Source organism: Poecile atricapillus, chromosome 12 (genome assembly GCF_030490865.1).
Source record: "Poecile atricapillus isolate bPoeAtr1 chromosome 12, bPoeAtr1.hap1, whole genome shotgun sequence".
In the NCBI taxonomy this organism is placed as follows: domain Eukaryota; kingdom Metazoa; phylum Chordata; class Aves; order Passeriformes; family Paridae; genus Poecile; species Poecile atricapillus.
The window spans coordinates 5,121,408-5,144,974 of record NC_081260.1 but is presented as its reverse complement, the minus strand read 5'-3'; the positions used below and the strand labels follow the sequence as shown (position 1 = coordinate 5,144,974).

Sequence of the window (23,567 nt, the reverse complement as noted above, 5' to 3'; positions counted from 1 at the left end):
GTGGCCTTTGTCACCACTGGAACTTGCCAGGGCACTTGCCAGGCCCCTCCACAGACCCTTGGAGCTGTGGCCCAGCAGGACAGACTCGTGCAAACTTTTCTGGGGTTGGAAAGGGTGGAGTGAACCCCACTGGGCAGTGAGCTGGGACACACTGCTGGGTCCTGGGACAGGAATCCTCGTGGAGGGACCATGTGGGAGATCTGCCCGGAGCAGAAACCCTGCTGCTGCCACGCTCCCTCCACATGTACCCACACACCCTCCTGCTGACACCAAACCTGGGATTTAGGACAGTCTTATGCAAATTTTTACAGTGTGTAAAATGAGTGTATAGCTCATGCACTTGACTGTTCATTAAAGATGTTCTGGTGTGCTTCTTTAATCAGCAAGTGTGTCTTGTTGCATTGTTTGTCTGTCTTGTAGAGATCTAAAATCCCTCACCTGAAGCCTCTCCATCTCCATGTTTTGGGATTGAAGCATCCCTGCACAGCTGAGAGGGAATGGCACATCACATGGATGTTTTCTGACACCTTCAGAGCACAGGCTCCTGTGTGTGTAAAAGCAAACAAGCAGAAGACCTGAGACTTACAGAAAAATGGGGGAGAGACAAAACAGATAATAACAAGTTCACAGTTTAAACTGAAAAAAATAAAAGCTTTTTTTTTTCTTGCTATGCACCCCCACAAACTACATTATCACTGGAACAGCCCCCATCTAACAATCACACCAGCAGGTATATTTGATGTTCCCATCACAGGTTTCCTCCCCAGATTTTCAGCTACTCCCATTCTTTTGAGGGAAGAATAAAGTGTGATGACATCTGTGGCTCTCTGGGGTCTCTGGGATGTGTGTGTTCATGTGCACAGATGTGTGTACACATCTGTCTATCTCTGTCCTTCTGCTTTGCCTGCACAAGGCTTGGTGCTCTTTTGTGTGCCTTTTCCTAGGAAAAAGCCTCTGATGCCTTTTCTGCCCTGAAATGGAAAAAAAGCCAAGTGCAGTTCTTGGCACATAGCTCTCCTAATGATACTGTGACACAGGGAGGAAAGCCATCCAAGAGACATCTGCTCCTTTATCACATGATGGGCTCTGCTTTTGGAATGCACAATTTGTCTGCCACAGTATCAGACACCCTTCAGTAGCTCAAAGTTAAATGGTATTTCTGAAGGGCTGATTGCAGTTTGCTTTTCTTCCTTAAAAGACGTTTCTTCTTTGGAATTTGTGTCTCTCCAGGGCCCTCATGGCTCCAATGCCTTGGATGCTGACTGGGAAGGGCACCAGGCACCCTCCACACCAGTGATGAAACTTTTCACAGGGCTCTCCAGAAGAAAGGCTCTAAGGATTGACACGAGTGTCTCTGCAGAGAAAACAGCAAGAACCACACTGTTCACAGTGCTTACTCACACATCACCTAACATTTACATCTTTAAATTATCACTCAGATGAAAACTATTGCAGACTCGCAGTTACTCAGACATTAAAGAGCCGTGCTGAGGTGGGATGCCTTAAGACTCCTCAGCATTGGCTCTGAACCGTGTCACCTCCCAAATGCCACAGCCTCTGGGTAGCTGCTCTTATCTTCAGCAAGCACAGGATGGGAGGAGCTGACCTTCTCCTCAAGCACAGACTGTGAGGCACACACAGGTCCCCAAAGCCACCACAGCTGATCCCCAGACCTGGCTGTGTGGGGCAGCGTGGAACAGATGCTCAGGTCTAGAAACCAGGCTGCCCAGCCACAGGGGTTTGTGCCTGAACACCGGAGCCAGCCTTGCTGCTGACCCCGGGCAGGGAAGACTGCAAGCCCCTACAGCTCAGGAAGCCAATTCTGACCCGGGCTGCCCCCAGGAGCAGATTGCCCCGTTCCAGTCAAAGGGGGTGGTCTGTTTGCTGGGGCAGAGCCTCTGCGTGTGTGCTGTCCCATGGGCAGCCTGTCTGCACAGCTCCATCTGGTTTGGGAAACAAAGCAGCCAGCACATCTCAGCCTCCAACCATTTCCAAGGAATTCTCTTCTTCAGTCCAAATCAAAGCAAAACACTACCACAAACACTATTTGTAAGACAAAACCATACCTGAGCTGGGATTTGAGGACTCACACCAAGCTTCCAGCAGGTGTTCCCACAAGCCAGCCCCAGGCAGGGCTTCTGGAGGCACCACCACAGTTAATGGTTACATCTCAGGAGAAGCAAAGGAGCTGTGGGGACAACCTGACTTTGGTTAAGCTTCAGAGAACTAAATCAGTTCTTCAAACTCACATAGTTTAAAAAATGTAAATTTTAGCAGTTGTTCCTGGAGGGAGAGATTTGAAGAGGAAGAATAGTCTATCACTGCTTTCACATTTCACAGTCTTGGGGTTGGGAGTGCTGGGACATCTGCTGACACTGATTCCTGGGATTAAGCAGCTGTGGGCCATGCTTCAAGGATAGGTCCTTATCCTCGCTTTTTGCTATTGGTTTGGTTTTTTGGTCAGGACATATTTTAACTGGGGACAGATGAAAGAAAGAGAGGGCATGTTCACTTATTTATTTTTGGATAAACCATGAAAAAAAAATAATGAAGAATGACTAAATCAACAAACTTTCTTTAATAAATTAATAGCAGCATCACAAAACCCTGATGTGAATGACCCAAAGAAAGTTGGGTACGTGACAGTATTTAACCATTCAGAGAAATGTTCTCCCCTGCTGGCTGGGAGGAACACAGGTGCTGTAAGGCAGTCCCCTTGGCTCTTCATCCAAACAAGAGATGGACATCAGAACGGGTCCAGCTGAGGTTGGCATATTTACAGTTCTGGTGCTGAATTTTTTTAAAAATGCTTATAAAAATTCTGAAAATTCTCTGTTCAATTCTCATTATTTACATCCAAATATAGCAGGTTCCCTTTCTGCCCACACAACAGAACCGGCAAGGGTGAGACGTGAAGGCTCCTATGCGAAGACAATGCCTGTGTGAGCACTCACACTGAGCTCCAGGATGCTGTGGAAAATGAGCTGTTCACACAACTTACACATGTGCTAGAAGCTACTGTAACTCAACTTATTGCTAAATGCTTTCAAAGTCTGTGGTTGGTTCTTAAAGATATATATGTGTGTGTGTATATATATACACACACACATACACGTGTCTGGAAGAGATGTGCTATAAATTCACCCAAAGGGGAAAAAAAATTAAAACACATTGTGATTTTTCTGATTTTTCTGTACTGTTTGAAATAAAATCTGACTCAGGTTAAAGGGCAGTCACTGAAGGTGCAAGTTTGTGTCTCTGGACAGAGGTTTTCCTACAGATTACCTGACCTTTTTTGAGAGGCAAGTGGATTCCCAAGCATTCAGGCCTGTGGTGGTATCTGCAGGCTGGCACATGGAGCAGCTCTGCTGCCTTCTGCAAGCAGTGAGCTGCACTCTGCACTGGGATGCCTCATCTGCCTGCAGGAAAGGAGTATGGATTTATCCCAGGAGGGGATGAAGGAGAAAAGATCTTCAACTTCAGTGCACCAGTCTGGGATCAACCCAGCAGCAGATACAACCCAAATGTTGTGTTTTAGTATTGGCCTCAGCAAGGTTGTAGCTGCACACAGCCAGTGCAACCTCAAGCACTGGCAGAATTTTCCAGTTCTTCTACAAGTTAATTTTAATGGAATAAACACAACAAGCTGAGAGTACAAGCAATTCATGTAAATAAAATGCGATTTATCCATGCCCAGTGTAAGCTTCTCTGTTCTGACAATTATCTTAGCCAGAGGCTGTCAGTGATGCTAAATGCATCCATGTTAGATGGGCACTGCAGCATCTGTGTAGTAGTTAATGAAGATATAAAAACCTTATGGGTGATATCTGGCATCAGACAATACTCCACATAAGGAAATCTGCATGAGAGGCATCACCCCAGAGGCACAGTGCCAGAAAGACACAGTGCCTTGGAGGGTTTGTGTACACAGGAATGCAGAGGAAAATTAATTCAAATTATACATGGTGTGTATTAAAAGCAGATTACTTAAAATGCATTCAATCCCAATGTGGATGCTTTCATTAGAGATGTTAGTGGTGTTAATATGATATACTCTAATTTACTTTGGGAGTAAAATGGAATAAATCAAATTTAAAAGTTACTCCAGATTCATATTCCTCGCAGACTAGCTCCAGGCCTGCTTCCCTGCTGTCCTTGGTCACCATTTGCTTCAGAACCATGTCACCAGCAAATGATTCCAATGCTCTGTTCAGCTCTGCCCACCCCCTCCTGAGACAGGAGCAGGGCTTACACCTCTCTCCAGCGTTCTGCAGGGAGGCACATCCTGCTCCTCACAGCTCGACCCTGGCCAGCACCACACACACACAGAGAACCTTCTGCTCTGTGCCCACAGCAGTGCTCTACCACCAGCACCGTGCTGGAGAATAAAAGCAAATGCTAAACCAGCTAAAGAATAACAACATGTGAGGAGTGAGAAGAGCAGAGATTTGGGCTCTTCCATGGCCAGAGAGCTCTCCTTCAGGAGCCCAAGGCCCCTGATCCTCCAGCAATCTGTGGAGGCAGTGCTGGCCACACTGAGCACAGCCTGCTCCATCCCAGAGCTGATGGTTACCTGCAACACCAAGGGAGGGCTTTTAATAAATCCTAGGCCTTCCATTTATTGAATGTTTGAAATAGATAACTGGGGATCGCTCTGTTTCTCATGCTTCTCCAAGTCTGAAAGTGATCCCAGCCAGGACTGCACAACCACATTCCCTGCCTTTCTTAGGGGAGCCAGAGCCTCTTGAGGAATGGAAAGAAAACAGCAGGATTGGAGAGGGAGCCAGAACCTAACAAAGGTCCCTTGAAGTGCAAGATTGACCCAGAAACCACTACACATAACAGGACATGTCTGGCCAGGTGCCTGCACGGCCACTACGCTGTTTTGATATCTCTCTGCCAGGTTTCTGTAAAGTCTTTACACGGCACAAATAGGGGTGAGGATTTAAAGTATATATTTACTGTCAACTTGAAAAAGAAAGTTATACTGACCAAGTCTAATAGCATGTATTTGATATATAACTATTAACGTGCCATTCTGGACTCCAGCAAATTCCACCTGAGATAAATAATCAGCATTTTTGTTCATGCACTGGAAGAAGAATTCAAACATTTTGTCCATGACATATGCAAAGTAACTAATAGTTCTGATCTAGTATTAACAGTAAATATAGAACCTTAAACTTCACTGCAGTATATTAATATATATTATTTTAAGTACTGGACTGGAAAGACAACTCTTTTTTCTCTTTAAAAAAAAAACAAAGCTTTGTTCAGAATGCAATATTTACATTGTCCTTTGACCGACGCTTACATTTTTACACAATATATTTTGGCTACAGATACACCGTAGCAAAGGTCTGTGAGAGTCACTTTTACACACAGCTCACTCGTTCACTTACAACATTACAGCTGTTTATGGAGAGCTCTGAAGTCCCTGGTTGCATCTCAAGGCCCTCCTCAGCTTCGTCTAGTTCCATGCTATTGAAGTCATTGCCATTTCGATAACTAGTTAAAGTCAGGTCTTTCCCATATAAAGCTGTTGAAGCCACATTCAGACACTGATTCTGCTGCAGTGCTGATTTTTTACCGGGCTTGTATTGGCAGCGGATGTAATTGGAGAAAGCCCTGCGGTAGGTTTTGTTGAAGAGGGTGTACACCAGGGGATTGACGCCGGAGCACACGTACCCCACCCAAACAAACACGTCAAGGAGTTCACTCAGCAGGTCTTTATCGCAGGCTTCCTTGCAAAGGACAGACATGACATTCGTGATGAAAAACGGGCACCACATGATGAGGAACAAAAAGAAGACGATGCCCAGGACCTTGGAGGCTCTTCGCTCGTTGTTGATGGACTGCATCGTTCCTTTCCGGAAAAGCACGGCCTCCTTATTTACAGGGGAGTTCAAGTGGGATGCCCCCTCGTGATTGTGAAGCATTGAGATGTTCTCTGTGTTGTTTTCCTTCTTGAGGCAGTTCACGCTGCTCCTCCTCTGCTTGGGCACCTCTCCACACATGAACACCGTGGCCTGTCTCTGCAGCACCTGGACAGTCAGGCAGTACGTGATCACCATGATGATGAGAGGGATGAAGAAAGCCATGAAGGATCCAATGAGGATGAAGTTCTCGTCGTTAAGGACGCAGGTCCCATTTACAAACACCCGGGAGTCATCCTGCAAACCAATGACCGGAATAGGCATAGATATCCCTGGAAAAATGAAACCAGAAAGGAAACTGTTACCTGGACAGACGGGGCTCCAAAGAGGCAGCAGAGATGATGCAGGTCCTGCATGCATTCAGCCCGCTGCCTAAAGCTATTTGGAAGAGAAGTTGCTGCTTCCAGGTGAAAGGGAAAACATTCAACAACATTCCTGGGAGCACAGCTCCAGGGTATGACATCCTCCTCCAGGAACAGCACCAGCTTCACTGTACTCCACAGCTGACTCAGTGAATGCAGCCTAACTCCTATTTTTCTAGCATTAATTGGAATTTGTGGGTGTGGGAAAGGCAGCCACCACTCTGCTGTGTTCCAGCTGACCACTCCATTCCTGCCAGTTTGGGGTGAGGTTTGAAATCACTGACATAGGGTAGAAAGGAGCAAATCTAGAAGAGAATTTTTTTTTAATTATGAAAGCATTACAGCCACGAAGATTCAACAGCAAGATTCTTACAGTAATTAAAATAACCCTGACAGAAAAATAGCCACTTTTGCCACGGCATCAAAGACATGTGGAAGCAAAGTTCTGGATCTCAGGGCTGTTGTAGACAATCTCAGTGCAAACAGAAACTGGTGTCTGCAAGATGTCACTCAAATATTTTTCACATGTACCGAGATCCAAACTTCATCCCTTGATCTGTGAAGCTCAGTCCCACACCTGGACGGACCCAAAACCTTCCAGAAGCAATGACATATTGGAATTTTGGACATACTGGACATTTTGGAATACTACAACCTGTGTGTACAGGAAAACACGTGGTGGGCCAGATCTAGTTAGAGCATCATGGGTTCATCTTGTCCCATCTTGTGTCTTTGGCAACTACCACAAGTTAAGGGCCATGGTACAAAATGGGGCAGCTGTAAGTATTATACCTTAGAAAATTTGAAAGCAAGAATTTGCATCCAGATCTTGTTTTTAAAACAACCTTTGAGAGATTTATCTTCATGATAAATCTTACAAATCCTTGATCTCATTTCTAACTCCACAATATTCAGTGGCATTCAGTTCCTCAACCTATCTGTTTTCATCTGAATGAAGTGTTTCTTACTTATTTAAATCTGCTGCCTGATAATTTCCTTTGACTCCTCTCAGTTCATCTACTATGAGAAATAGTGAATAATCACTATCTGGTCACCTTTCCCACCTTCTTAGTGATTTTATAGACCAGTTATCATCTCTCCTGTCTGATATCTCTTTTGGAGCTATAGAATACCATTCTGTTCACTCTCATCACGCCAAACTCATTCTATGCCTTTGATTATCTTTTTTTATTTAAGTTCCTTTCCTGCCCTTTTAAATAAATAAAAAACCCCTGCACATCTGAGCAGCTAGAGAGCAACAGAATTAATTCTCTGGCTGTCACAGAGCACCACACCTCAGACACATCTGTGGCTGGCCATGCTCTCCTTGAGCTCCTCCACTCAAGAAATAACCAACACTGAGACCACTGTTGTGTCTGAATTGCTTTTTTGGAGTTGCTGTGAACATCACAGGTAATAAAGCTAATCCTGTGGGACTCTGAATTCCTAAAACAGGAAGAATTACATGTTAAAGAGATTAACCAGGGCATTTTTTCCACTCCAGCTAAGCGTTTTGTAGGATTCTGGGAAATTCATCTGCAATTTGTCATCACCAGAAAATTACCATTTGGCAGTAATCATGTGACAGAATTTCTTCTGAAAATTAATGATTATAAGTGCCTTCTGTGACTGTAGCATGTATTTTCTTAGCTCAAGTACTAGCTCCAGGATTTTCTTTTCTTTCCCTCTACATGCCAATGCTCATCAGTTCACCTTTGGCAAGGCAGCTGCCTCCTTTCTGATATGTTACCTTTTATCTTGCTGTGCCAATTTCCTGCCACCACAATAACCTTCACCCCGTAAATCCATCATTAAAGACATCATCCTAATGCCTTGGCTCCATTAAACCACAGACATTTGGGAAATGGTGCAAGTTAGACTGAGCACTCTTTACATGAAGAAATCTGAATTAGGTCAATGGCATTACACTGGGATTATATTTGCATGTATAATTTTATGCTTTAGTGCCCTCTATAGCACCTGCCCTTTGAAATAAAACTCCAAAATGAATGAAAGTTCATTCATGAAGTAGTCGTCATTTAAGTTGGTGTTACTGCTTTAGCCAGGGGAAATGAGATGAGGTTTCAGGATATCTTCACATATAAACTGACATTTATGTGACACACATAAAGTACATTTGGGAAGAATAACCTAGTTCTGGGATATGATGGATATACAAATCAAGAGCACTGATGGCAGCCTAAAACTCTGCATGAGCATGAGATAGCTCAGCATTAATGACAGGGAATGAGCATTACAGCATTACAGCTGCTGTAATGGAAAAGTGTCCTCACCTCTCACATAACAAAGTGAGATTTCAAACTGAGAATGCACAGAAGAAAGAGACCACTAAGTTTTTATTTGCACTTTCTTCCAGTCTGGGAAAAGCCCATCATTAACAGCAGTAGAAAGAAAGATGCCCTCAGATAAGCTGGCAACAGGCTTTGATTCAGCTGTCAGCTGGCTTCAGCACTGCTCAGGGGGCGGCACTCCCCTCATCTCAAATGCCTTCTTTCACCTCACACCTCTCCTTTGAAACTCCTTCTTTAATATATGATTTATCACCAATCCACTGCACAATTGAGTCTGGAAGGGAACTAACTCTGTGCATATCTTGGGCAACAGGGACTGACTCGCAGTGAGAAGTGTGAAAGGTCTCAGACACCTCAGAGGGGCTTCCTTCATGGGGGATTCCTGCAAAATCGCTGCTGCCACAATCCCAAATGCACTAATACCTGCTTGCAGACACAGCTCACAGCCTGGCCCTTGTTTCAGCAGGGGTGCCTTGATCACCCCTAGGCATTCCCAAGGCTCCTGGATATGGATTCTTACAGATACATATATTATTGGCTTTTCGCAAATATTAAAATGAATATTATATGTATAAGGTTAGAAAAATTTTCTGTATTAATGTAGTTTCTTCTATTTCTGTTATTGATGAAACTTAGAAATAGTAGTATAATATATATATATATATGTTAGGCTGTAACATGGTATTAAAATAAAAACTATTTCAGTTTATATAACCCAGAGACTGAAAAGATAGTCAGAAACCCCCTGCATTCTTAGATTATTTTATCCAGATGCAGTCAGTGGTGACCAGTGCTCCAAGGGAAGAATTTATTGAACCTCTGTTATCAGGGAGTGTGAGACTCAATGGAGCCAAGAAGATTGATCTATTGGGGAGGGGGCGAGTTGAAGCTAAACAAAGGAACATCTAAAACTTAAGAGGAATGTTTGAATCAAGTATGAGAATTTATGGATATGTGATAGGGTTCTGTTTTTAAGGGACAATCCTTTGTTAGTAAGGTGTGCTCTCTTGGCTGAATGCTGAGGCACCCGGCCATATTTGTACATTTTGCTTTATTTCTATCTCCTAATTGTCTTTCTATTAAACCTTTTAAATTTTATATAAAAAAATGTGAACCTCGTTTCTCACAGGATGAACATGGATGCCTGCCTGACGAGTTCTGCTGTTTGAACAAGTACAGAGAAGGCATTCAGCTCCACTTGACTCAAGCAATCCACAGCACTAAGAATGCAGTTTTAACTGTCCATAATTTAAAGAACTGAGGTCAGTTGGTCAGAGAATACCAAACTCCCCACAGCAGTGCAAGGAGGGTGAGTGTCAGATCAGGCAAGAGGCTCTGAAGCTGACTGCTGTCCACAGCCTTTTGTCAGGGCAGCTCCCTGAGCCCCAGAGCAGAGCATTTCCTGAGCTTCTCCCTGACATACTCTTCATCAATAAACATCAGGCTGACTTAGTGAGCTGAAGTCTCCAGCCCCAGAGACATTTTCCAGTTGTGTCAAACAACCCTTTCTTACTAAGGTGGCAGCAAATTCCCCAAAAGAGGCCATGCCGCTCCAAGAACCTGCCAGGTTAAAGTGTTGCATATCAGGTTAAAGTGTTGCATATCACAGTGCTCTTCAGTCTTCTTGTCTGAAGTCCTCTTGGTTGAGGTCTGAGCAGTCCCTGGCACAGCTGGTTTTGCCCCAGCAAGAAAAGACAACCAGCCACTACCAGCAGTAAGCCATGAACCAGGTCCCTGCGAGACTCAACACTGGGAGCTCTGTGCACCCCTCTGCCAGGCAGCAGCTTGAGCAGGACATCCCTTTACACCACAGCAGAGTAGGTGAATGTGATTTTTTTCCTCCTCTACCCTCCTTTAGCTTCTGTTTGACAGAGCAGCAGGAAGCCACAGAGAGACAGATGCTCTGGATTACAAGTCCAAATACAAGTGTTGTCCTAAGTGCTGCCTGTCAGCTTTAAAGATGTCCCTAAGTCAGTAGAAATGTTCACCAAATGGGGCTGAGATGATGCTGTGGACACAGAGTAACAGATGCTCTTCACAGATTCCAAATTAATAAAACAAAACTCAAATGACTACAAATACAGATTTATAAAATATTTACTAGAGAAAAAATTGGCTAAAAAGTCCAAAGTGACATTCACGGATACTTAGACTTAAATGAAAAATTTATTAAAAATATATATTTAAAATACATTGTAAAATATATTTTTTGTGTTTAATACCTTGCTTTCTTCAGTGAAAGCTCAGGAGACTGACAGAGATTACAGAGATTACTGAATAGCTGTGTCTTATGGTTATTTCCACTAAAAAAGGGAGTAATTTACACTCTTCTATGAGAGCACATTTTCTCCAAGGACAACTACCTAACTAAAGAAAACAGAGGCTTGTTTATGGGTTTACTCTGTCTTTCCATGTGTGGAATTCTCAGGGCTGAATACAAAAGGGGTCACATTTTGCTGTAGCTACATGAGCTTGGGAAGGCCAGGGACCACCTCTCCTGGTGTCAGCACTGAATTCAAAGTCTGCTGTGTCCATGGGAAGAGCTCTGCTGCTGCAGGTGGCTTTGGACCTCACTGCTGCTCTCCTGACATTTACAGACAATTGAAAAGAAAAAAGCAAAGAGGAAGCTGTGTGGCTGCCACAAATACACCACTGTAAAAACTGCTGAATACTACCTGTTCAAATCCATATATTTAACCCCATATTTAAACAAACATAAACAGAAATAAACCTCAAATTTAAACTAAAACAAATAATTTTGTTTCTTAACTGAAATGTCTTACAAAATTCCTGCACATTTCTCTAATTCAGACAGTGAGAAGCAAACCCCAACAGCTAGCAGTCTCCTGACTGGCAGTGTGCAAGAAAAGGCACTGGGTTCAGAAACCAAAGTTCTTCAGAGGAAAATTGAAGAATGTTGGCTTCTGAAGTGTTCAAAATGACTAAAATTCCATATTATCCCCATATTTCAGCAGACTAACTGCAGTGCCTTTTATGTACTAATATTGCAACAATGCCCCTTTGGGGCTGGATTAGGTCTAGTTTTATCTGACCATTCCAATAAAACAACTGTGCCAGCCTTGTATTGGTTTAAAGCCAAAGACAAAAGGGGGCTGAACTTTGAAGGATCTCCCTGCCCGCAGCAAGCACAACTGCAAACAGATGAAAGCCATTACTGAGTGTGCCTGGATGAGCTGCTGACCTTTACTCAAACCTTGGGAGAGCACTGAGCAACGTGAGCCCAGATGGAAAAATAGCAAACAACAGTATAAGACAGAAGAAATAAATTATTTTCCCACACACCCTTCTATTTTGCTGAATTACTTCTGTTGGTCTGCCCAGTGTTTCCAGCTGTGTGTTTGGAGGAGGGTGATGGGGCTCCTGCTCACACCATAGCTGCTGCAGGGCTGGGCTTCCCCAAGCTCCACTGACGCTCAGGAGCAGAACCTCAGACACAGCACCAGCATCTCCCTTGCCCATGGGAACAGATCTGGTGGGATGGTCAGTCTAATTTCTGTCCAAATTCTTCACAAACTGTCACCATCTGCTGCTGTCCCACGCAAAATCTTTCACTGACATCTAATGACAAGATCAAACAAACCCAAGCTCCCTGAAATCACCTGAAATCTCAAGGTTGTTTCCTTGCTCCAAATTCAGCTCGTTATCAGCCAATATGTTCTTCCTCACCTTGATAACTCTTGATACTGTGCTAGGGAGATCAATCACCCTCTTGGGAATCATGGAACAAACACTCAATCAAAAAAATGTCTTTAAATAAAATATTCTTGTAGACAACTCAAGTGGAAAACGGGCAGATGACACCTTAGTGTTTTGCTCTAGGTCATAAAGAAAATGTTTCTGTCTCACCCACGACCAGCAAGCAGGTCTGGAAAGGTTTTATGAGCAGAAGTCAGCTCTACTGCTCCACCAGAGGCAACCTGCAACCCAGCTTGCAATGCTAATGCCACCTCTGCACTCTGGTGAGGCAAACAAAAGTTATCAGATCACCACCACCACAGCACCTCTGCCCATAGGCCAATCAGCTAAAACTCCCATGCTCACAAGAGAAGAATTTTAGTCAAACAGACACTGTCAAACATTCAGTGTCAAATATAAAAAGGAAAAAAAAAAAAAAAAGATAATTAAAAAAATACATGAATATAGTAAATTTTAAATCTCCCAAATCTGGAGAGATATTACTTCCCTTGGGCTTAATTAGTATGCAACCATTTTTCTCAGCAATATATGTTGTTACTGTCCCTCTGCCAAGGCAGTGCTGGTAGTCAGCAATCTGTATGCTTTTCCAGGAGATGGAGGGTGCCTGTCTAACCTTTGCTTAGCCAGTAATAGTTGTTTTAGCACTGCTTCCTTGTGCCCAAGGGATGAGCCACAGAGCCAGCCTGCTTAGTGGGAAAGGCTTGAGCAAAATCCCAGGAACACATTTTGACCTTCAATGTGCTGTCTTCTTCATTAGCAGTGTTTTTGCCCTTTTTCCCATGAAACGTGCCCAGTTTTGTGTGCTAACCTGAAGCCTGCAAAGAAATTCCTGGGGTTTTGGTCTTACCCCAAAGCATAATCTCCCAGGAGCAGCTACAGCCCAGCACAGAACTAAGGGTGCCAGGAGAAAATGCATCTCACATGAGCCATGGGAATGCCTTGCTGAGAAAGGCCCTGACCCCAGAGACACATTGATGAGCAGAAGTGCAAACCAGAACCCTAAATGTGCTCTGAAACTGTGACCTGAGGGAAACTGGGAATGAGAGCTATTCCAGGCCCCCTTTGTCTCCATGCACAACCTGCCCTCAGCATATCCCCCTGCCCCAGGAGACCACAATTGTTTCTGTATCACTGGTGCCACTCCAGGCACGTTCCTCACACTGAGGATTATCTCCAGGCACAGAGGGGAAGACAGAGCTGGTACCTGGAGGCTCTTGAAGGACATTATGAGAACAGCTCACATGCATGAGGCTGCTCAGCCCCTGTGAGAGACAAACAGGGCAAAACCAAAAAGCTGTTGGATGTAAGCTCACTTAGTCTGAGATGAGTGTTTATGGATCCTCGCAGCACACATTTATACTTTTCATACTCTTTCATATTTCTATAAATAGATCTCCTCAACAAAACAATGAAGTACTATGAAAGTTAAATGGGGATTTAAATTTCATTTTAAAACTTGAATGGTTTATTGTATACACAAACCTCAGGTACCGATCTGAAATCAAAATGATAATATCATTAGTGAGTCAGAGAAAGAATGAAAATGTTTTCAAACACACACACACACACACACACAGAGCTTGTGGCATCTGCCTATGGCACTGACACACAGAGCAAAATTTAAAGGATGGCCTTATCTCAGTCACCTATGAACTAAATTTAATTTACACTGCTTCTAAGGATGTAAAACTGTGAGCTGGAAAATTGGTAGCATGTGTAATTTCAGCACTCTATAGCAAATGACCAAACCTTGAACACTCCAGGAAGCAGAGGAAAAGCCCTTCCAGGCATATATCTGGGTCACAAGGAACTTCAGAATCAAAAATGTTTCAGTTATTTCCACATCAGAAGCAATGTGTGTGTACCTCCACATCAATGAACTGCTTTCATTCCGATTTTCAAAGGGATATTTTGTTTATTTTAGTATCACCCAGTTAACACTTTCTCCTGTATGACCCAGTGTGCACCCAGGGTTTGACTGGTTCCTTAGCACTCACTGCCAGAGTGGCACAAGGCCACCTTCCTCACAGCAGGGCACAGGGAGCTGTCAGATGGTCAAGCCCCCAAACTGCTGGTGAAAACTTTGAAACAACACAAAGTAGGAAATCTTGAAACAATACCAAGATTCTGCCAGCAGGCTCACACCTAAAATTGATTTTCATTTTCAATTAAGAGGATATTTCTGTTGCCTGTGTTTTTATTTCCAGCCTCAGCACAGTGCTATCTATCACAAAACTAATCTTTACAAGCCCAGCCCTTCACAGCAGCCACTTTTTCTCTAGCTGAAGACAAAAGTCTTGCTCAAGTTGTGTTTGCTAAAGCAAAGGACAGATGTCTATGATGTACTTTAATTTGGAACAAAGAGGACTTTGGAAAAGACCTGTTCACAAAGAAATTGTCAAGACAGGAGGACTTTGTTTTATGTTCCCCTACTTTAAAATCTAATCATAAGTTTAGGCTTGTGCAACTTGACAAATTTGTAGCTCAATGAGCAAAGAACCTCTTTTATATTTTGCTATCAGCATTAACATTTCAGACAAATGCAATGCAAAAGCTATTGAATTAAGATAAATTACATGCTTTTTCTTCTTATTTTGAATTCTAATTCAGAAACTGAATTCAGGATTCTTTGCATGGAATGCATTTAGAAGTCTCTTCATCTGAAGCAAGATTTAGGAAATGCAAGCTGACTAGCCTGCACTTAAGTGCTGCTCTGAATTTGATACTTAGTCACAAACAGAAATACACAAATTCTTTCATGATAAACACCAAATTGAGGATGAACTCATTTAACCTATTTCATCCCTTTGAAATTAGCATAGGGTTTCACCAGGCCTTTCCAAGTGACAGGTAAGGTGGTTAAGAGCCAGAAAACAGCAACAATACACTTTGAGTGAGTTCTCTTTCATTCCATGCTCGGTTTATTCCGGTGTCTGCCACATTTCTTAATTCATTTATGAAGTACAAATAGTTATGCTAAAATGAGCTAGACACATATCAAGAGTACTTTTCTTTCTCCATTAATGCAGCCTACTGCAGAAAGCCTGAGTAAAAGGGTAAGCCCTATCACATGCACTGGGGAGGGTGGAAATCCAACAGCATTTCAGTGCCCTAAACAGCCTCTCTGGGGAGTATTGATCCTGCCTGTATCTTCAAAAAAAATATATGCAAGCAAAGACTCTTCTGGGCCATCAGTAGCTGCATCAAAGAGAACAAACAGAACATAAACAAAGCCCAGATGTGCTGCACACCATCCCAGCTGTGATCCTGACACAGGAGGGGACGCAGGTACAGCTGCACCCCGTGTCCCTTCCAGCCCAGGGAGGGAAGTGCTGCCCAGGACAGTCCCCCAAAGCGCTGTGCACTGCAGACATCCCACAGAGCAACTGCTCACAGCTTCTTCCTAAAGACTTTGGGATGCTGGGGAACAGCTGCAGCATCCACTGCTTTATGGAGGGCTGACAAACCACGTGCCTGGTGGAAATGTGCCATTACATCTCCTTTTAAGTCTGTCTTTCAAGGTTCATTATTTCAGCTGTTTCATATTGTAAGTGCAGAGTGGTTAAACATCTCCTGAGGCAGCTGGGTAGGGGTGAGGTGTTTGCACTGTACAGCAGCACAGAGTCATCTCACCTGTTCTGCCTTGGGTACCTCTCTCCTTGGGGAGAGAGGTCACAATGTGCTTATTTTCCGTCATCATGAGCCCAATCCTCACCAAACAGCTCCATGAAGAGACAGGCCTGTGTCTTTACATCTGTTTGGTCAGGTACCAGATATTCTCACCAGTCTGCTGAATCAGTGAACCATGCATGAAGTACTTACTTTATCCCTTGGACCCAGAGTCCAAACCACAGCTTGATCCTCAAGGCACTAGTGCAGGCAGCCACCTTCAGCACTAGCCAAAATTTCTAAGGATATGTCTGCAACATCTAAGGCAGCACAGGCAGAGATCTGCTAGTTAGCTCCAAAACTGGAAGCAGAACAGTTTTATTGCTCAGGTTTTGCAATGTGATTTATAGATCTCAGCTGGGGGGCGAGGAGGGTGCTGTCTGTCCATTCTCCATCCGCATTCCAGTACAATGTGGAGCACAAATTCTGTGCTGATTCTGAGCTGCCTCTGCAAATCGAGCCCACATGAACTTGTCCTCATGTGACTGCTTATGTACTGAATTCAGTAGCTTTCTTTCCCATGTCAAATAGAGACCATAGAGAGTTCAAAATAATAGTAATAATAATTTTTAAAAATCTTAAATTAATTGATTAAACCAAATCAAATTTCACTGTTTTATTCACTATTTTTCACTATTACCTAGGAGGAATGTAGCAGGCCTGTGACACATGAAAATTTGCTTTAATAGATATGCTTATTATGCTCACGAGGAGAGAAAGTATATTTCCCCTAATTTATCTTTTTTTTTTTTTTCCCATAGCCTTTTCCCAAGGCAAGCATTTTCAAAATCAGTCCCTGTAGCACCAAGACATCCAGAATCATATTCCACTTCTGAAGCAGGCAAAAACTCAAGAGAAATTCAAATACCTGGAACACGCTTTTCCTTGCAGTACAGCACTGAAAGCAAAAACCACTTCATAAAATATAAATTAAATGTTAAAGCCCTGTAAGACTGCATTTTAATCAAGCATAAAAGGCAATACAACAGATGGAAATGATCATACAATTCTGCCCCTGCCTCAAATGTCTCTTAAAAAAAAAAAAGCACATTTACAGAATTCTACAAAAGAAAATCTTTTTCTTCACATAATTCTCAGTATTACAGAGTCATCTTGCTATCATTTTGTGCTTTCTTTTTGTTTACTGCTGCTTTGTATATTGCGTTTTATCAAAGTAATACAAATGTGTTTTCTGCTATGCCTACTCCTCATTTACTATGACTTCAAACTTGCTAGCTCAGTACTAGCAGCAATCCAGCTGTGGCAGAGAGCGGTTCAGGCTATAAAACCTGAGCAGGAGCAGTAAATACCTGGCTGATAGCCTTCAACTCTGTGCTGCTGCACTTAACCCATTACCAGGACTCGAGAGAGTTTAACTGCAGTGCCCGCAGTGCAGCTTTGTGCTGGCCCAGCTCTGCTAATGCTGTTCTCTGCTTTGTTTGCACAGCAGTTTTACAGCACCACTTGTCCGTGTCACTGTTGTTATCGGCTATTGATAGGGACACGGCAGCAGTGCTCCGGTGTGGAGAGGGCTGGTGCTCTGAAAAATGACTGCTCACTCTGCTCTGCCACCAGCTGCAAGGAAAGGCTTCCATTTCCAGTTATTCTGCTCAGGCATGCAGGCCAGGTAAATTAATTTGAGTATCCTCTTAAAAAAAAAAAACCTATCCTAAATGAAAATTGGAGTAACACTATTATTCATTCAGACACAGTCAAGACCGTGAGCCACGTTGCTTACCTATGGATATGGTCCAAACTGCAGCAATTTTCATAATGGCCTTGGTGCGGGAATTGAAGCGGCTGTGCTCAATGGGATTGCGAATTGCTACGTACCGATCAAGAGAGATGGCACAGAGATGCATGATAGATGCAGTTGAAAAGAGTACATCTAGGGAAATCCATATAGGGCACAACTGTTTAGGCAAAGGCCAAGCATAATCTGAAACATAGAGAGAAAAGAAATGAAAGGAAAAAAAGGAAAGGAAATAATTTGGGAAGGTAGGCCATCATTTCTGAGAAACCATTGGGATATTTTAGCTCTGTGACACCAGTAAGGGCATATGCATGAGGAGCGGAGAAGAAACCTCTCATGGGACTTCTCTGCAGGCAGTTCCTGGCTCTGGACACTCCCTGAACCCCAGAGCCAGTTCCCACACTCCTGGATTCCGTGACCAGTAACTAAAGGGCAGTGCCCGCAAGTGACCATTTTAGCAGTTTCCCACTCTTAACCTTTCTTCCATATTTTTACAAAATCAAATATTACATTCCTTTATAACTTGCTCATAGCATTTTTTTCACAGATTGCAAAGCACTTTGTGGCATTAACTTCAGATCCTTTCTAAAACTCCCTTGACATGTCCGTCTCAGTTTCTGTCTGCTGAGGAGAAAGGCAGCAGACAGTTTTTGTGCACAGTCTAACACATAGCTAAATGACACTACCTCACCTTTTCTCCCCAGGCAGTGTGCCTTGATATCAAAGGAATACTTGCCTCCTTACAGAGCTGCTGGGACTGAGTGGCTGAAATTCAAAAACTGTTTTGAAGGTAGACAGAGTGGGATGTTATTCTTCGCAGGAACTATGTTAGCAAACAGAACAGACTCGATAGCCACATCTGACAGCAGCTGGCACGCAGCTCATTTGGGTGCCTGCACTTATTAAACTGTTTACTCAGTGGTGAAGCACAGCTTGAGAATAAAAGTGACCCCGAAAAATCCTCAAGGGTCTTTATTGATATTAAAATGATATTTAAATCAAAGCTCAGAGAAAATTGATTTGTGAATAATACCCCCACATCAGTGTTCAGAATGGATTGTGTGAGATCAGTAACACATCCTGCCAAGCTCTGGGCTTCTTATTAAAACAAGAGTATCTATAGCAGCTGAAAACATGAGAAACTTCATAATAGTTGAATAATGAGATATTCTTGTGTCTTTATTCAGAATATTTAGTGGATATCTAAAGCAATCTTGAAGTTTACCCCAAGGATCAGAATCATCACTGCAGAATCAATGTTATATTAAGAATTGTGCAGCTCCATCCCACTGATCTTAAATGGAAAGGATGAAACATTAGTCTCAGAAATCATAGTTTGAAACAAATTACCCAGACAAGAGAGACCCAGGATACCTTCATGCAGAAACCTGAGGTTAACTGAACCAGAGTAAATTATTATGAAATGTCCCAGAGAAGCCCAGGAACCTTTCACAAAGAGCACAGTGGAACGAAATGGACGCATTAGTTCATTTTACCAGTGTGAAACAAGCAGATGAAGTGCTAAGTACTCACCAAAACCCACACAGCCAGACCTCAGCTCTGGGGAGATAAGCCACTCATTTCAGGGAGTTTGCATCACGGCTATTAAATGGACTGTGAGTGGACTGAAATCCACAGCAGCAAGCATTTAAGAGATCCCTGTCAAAGGGAACTAAGTAAAGCACTTTGTGGCTGGAGCATCTTTACTTTAAAAGGCAGTTCTGCTGTACAAATGAATAGAACTTAATTAAATATGACTCAGCCCCTTTATAACACTACGATCAAATTCTCTGCCTCCTGCTCACCTTCACACTCTGCAGTAGCTGAGGACATCGTTGCCATCAACCTGCAACTGAGCTCAGGTTGGAGCTAAGCACACTTTGGATTTGCTGGGTGTTTAACGGTGCCTCAGTGAATGCTCTGGGGAAGACCAGGACAGAAATCCTACAAGTGGTAGCTGTGCTCCCTGTACAGCCCCAGGCTTTCACTGCCTGCCCACACTAAAACACATTCAGCACACTTTATGCCTCACTACTCTGAGTTGCCAGAGCCAGCTTTGTGCTGCTGAACCATGAGCACAAAGGCCCTGAGTGTGCCCTGATGGAGGAAGCGGTCCCTGGGAGCTTGTGCAGCTCCATCACCACTGTGCAGCAGCCTCTGTAGAGGGGAACAGTGACATTGACGGCTGCTCCCCACATCAGGCAGGTGGCCAGGAAACCTCCAGTGTCTCCAGAAAAAGACAGCTGGCCTCCAGGCTTCCTGTGCGTGGGAGCCTCTCCAGACTGATCATGGTGCTGCAGTGGGCACAGTCTGATGCCTGACATTTGCTAGACCTGGAAGAGGTTTCTACAGCAACCACCTTTTCAGCATTGTTGAATGACGAATAACCTCTCCCACTTCTTCCTTCAAACTATCCAAACACTTCCAGTGACTGATTCCCCCTGGAACAACTTCTGCCATTGGAGTGAACTAGTACAGCATCAGAACCAAAAACCTACCAGCAGAAAAACGTGTGAGGACAGGAGACATCACCTGCTGTCAGCCCTGGCACTGCAGGAACCACAGACACCAACACATCCGAGCCATGCTGCCCAGAACTACTGCCCAGACAAACTGGCAGGATGGTTTTGAAGATAAAGGTGGGATGAGAGTTCTCCTAATGCCAAATCCTGTTAGTCTCTCCTGTCCCAGGGCACTCCGTTACGCTTCTAGCTGAACAGCCAATTGTAAAAGTAGACATTTTACTTTCTCAGGAAGTTTCCTAAAATGATCTGCAATAACAAAATGTCACTCTGGAAATTTGTAGAATGGCAGCTTGTACACATCACTGTAGCTCAATAGGAAGGACATAATATATGTTCTATCTCAAAATGTAATTATTTTTAAGTAAGCATGGTGTGTGCCTTTGAAAAACACCTACACAGCCTACAGAGCCAGTAATTTGTAAAAAAAGAAAAACAGCTTTATTCTAATTCTGTTTTGAATAAATGTACAAAACATAGGAAATGTGCCCTGTGACTGTGCCAAGATGCAAACAAGAATTAAAAAAAAGAATCTGTTAACGATGTTATACCTTTAAAACAATTTTATCCTCAGAAACACTCTAATTACAGAGGGTAATATTTCTCTAACTTGTTCTTTTTTCTCTTATTTCATTTACAAAGAATAGCAATTACCCTATATTTAGAAGAACAGATGACTGAGTGAAATGAATTCTTGGACCCCAGCACCTCTAAGATGTAGTAATTGCATTTCCAATGGAAAACATTCATCTCAGTCCAAATTTGGCTCCAAGAATGAAACAGTGCTAAATACCTGCATAAGCAAAAGAACACATTTTTTGTACAAAACACTGATTTTTGTACCTTGGATTAATCTGAGCCCTTAGAATCATATATTTAATACACTGGCAGGTAGACCAGATAGGAGAGTGCTGAAGGGAATTAAATGAATGTAGCAGATCAGAACAAAAGTTGATATTTCTTTACCCAGCATGTATTCAAACCACAGATTTTTTCTGCCTCCAGATATTTTGTGGGTGGTAGAAGTTTACACTGGCCAAATTCACAGAGAAAAGTATTGCAGTGATATTACTCTGAGATCAAAGTTAGCTTCTGGCTCTGGTCAGAATAAAACCAGGATGTAAAAAATTCTTACAGGAAGGAAACTTCTGCAGAATATTGCTTCAGCCTCTAGGACTGAATAGCATCTCATGGCATCAGTGGTTGATGTGGTTCCTCACAGGACACATGGGACAAACACTCATATTTAACCAGGAGTCATGGTCCCCAGGTGGGATTTCATCTCCTGCCCCAGGAAGAAAAAGCAAACCACAATTCCTGTGTGTCACTGAAACAGCTGAGATGAGCACAAACTGTTGGCAGAAAAATAAAGAAACTCAAAGGCATTTTGGCAAAGTCACAGACCATCTCTGTGTGTAGTTACTTTGCTGTCAGATAAGAGCTCCTTACATTTTTTCTGTTTTCCATCAAGAAAGATGGTAGCTATGAAACTGAGTCACTTTTGTCAGAGGCTTTTATGCATATGGGTAAAAAAAAGTTTTGTTTAGCATGGTTATGGGCATTGTACTGTTCAGTGCATGAGAGTCAGGATTACCAGCTCCAGTAGAAGGAGGTGACTGAATAATCCAAACCACAGCAAATGGAAGCAAAATTAATTATGTCAAATGGTAAAAGAGAATTACTCCAGATCGGAGGAGAATGGTTGTACAGAAAAAAAAAATTAAAATGTCTGTTTCTTGTACGTATTCAGTACTTCTACAATGCAATCTGCTCAGGATATCTCCTGGGAAAATCTAGTATAACACCTAGGAAAAATCTGGAATAACAGCAACAAAATACCTGTTTCCACAACAATAAAGTGAAGAATTATGTAAAATTCATCTCTGTATCTTCAAGACTCTTTCATGAGAACTCTCAACAATCTGCATCAATAATTTCTTTTCCAGCCATGAATAGGAATTTGGAAAAAGTTTCAGCACACATTGTTGTGTTTAGCCAGTGCCTTGTATCTATTGGGTTGAATAAAAGGATAAAAACTATCCTTCAAAATGACACAGGAAGAAAAAAGGTATATTTTGTCTCATTATGACATTTGACATATATATATACATCTGTGCACACTATATATATTATTTATATAAAAGAAACAGCTAACAGGTGCAAAATAAGTACTAAAGATGCTTATGTGTTCAAAAGCCTCTTTTAACATTGTTCATTGGGTTGGCTAAAAACTAAAATACATGTAATATTTCTCATTTTAGGCTTCTGATATTTACAATTAACTTTTAAATACTTTAATGAATTGAATGGAAAAAAGGCAGGAGTTTTAATAAATCCCAGCACAAAGCACAATTTCCCAGCAGTTAAAAGGGCCACACCATGTGTGTTTGAAGCACCTTTTGATCACCCTGTAGCTGGCACAGATCTGGTTCTGGCCATACACTGACCCACTGCTCTGACTCTTGGAAAGGTCAGTGGAACAGATCCAGGAGACACCTCAGATAATTCCCTGGGAATTCCAAAATCAGCAGTGCCCTATGCCATGACAGTGCTCTCTTGGGTTTCCTTGCTGTGACCTTGCTGTGACAATAGAGACAGCAACCCAGAACATCCCCCAAACCTGTCACCTCCTGATGGGTTCTGCAGCTTTTGAACGTTCTTTCACACATTCCAGGGAAACCCACTGTTGTGGTTTGTAGAACAAAGCCTACACTTTCCCACTGCTTTTTACCCCCACTGCACCATTGATGCAACTGAAGAATTTTGTACAAACCAGACTTTCCAGTGTTCACTTTAAAGTTTCATAGCTGCCACAGGCTTTACAAAAATAGAAAGCAATTACATACAGTTTTAACATTATTGCATTGCATTATTCCCAAGGGAAGGAAAGAGTTTAAATTATTCTCTTCTCTCTCTCTTATCTAGGAAGTAAAGCATTTCTAAGTCTGAAATACCACATCAGGAAGTGTAAAGCTACGTTATCTCTTTTCTGCTAGTTTGTTTTCCTCAGATTTACATAGACAAATGACTCAGAGACATCCATATCATTCTGAGAGTCACACACCCGAGGGTGCTGAAAATCTCCATCGTGCCCAAGAAGCACAGAACATCTTGCTTGATTCCCCACAGTCATCAGTGTTTACCAGCATGTCCACAGAGGGGCTCAGGGACATGCAGCCTCCTGGCTAAAGAAACAGCTCAAGGGCTGCACTGCCAATCCTTTTGATTTTATCATCAATAGAGTGGAATTTAATGTTTTTCCAATATACTGAACTCCTGGGCACCAAGTTACATGA

The 23,567-nt window shown here is 42.8% G+C and overlaps 1 protein-coding gene across 8 annotated transcripts in view; it reads right to left on the bottom strand.

The window, feature by feature from the left end:
* Positions 1-23,567, bottom strand: part of LOC131583622 (5-hydroxytryptamine receptor 2A-like) — a 170,218-nt gene that overhangs the window by 30,328 nt on the left and 116,323 nt on the right. For 4 of the 8 annotated variants that reach the window (XM_058847946.1, XM_058847945.1, XM_058847944.1 and 1 more), the window contains exons 4-6: positions 17,735-17,935; positions 5,403-6,208; positions 439-544 (exon numbers count right to left, since the gene is read on the bottom strand). In XM_058847946.1, the coding sequence (XP_058703929.1) occupies positions 530-544; positions 5,403-6,208; positions 17,735-17,935 (1,022 nt within the window). In that variant the 3' untranslated portion in view covers positions 439-529. Of the gene's footprint in view, positions 1-438; positions 545-1,304; positions 6,209-17,734; positions 17,936-23,567 lie in introns of those variants that run through there. The other 4 variants (XM_058847940.1, XM_058847939.1, XM_058847942.1 and 1 more) reach the window with 4 other exon arrangements.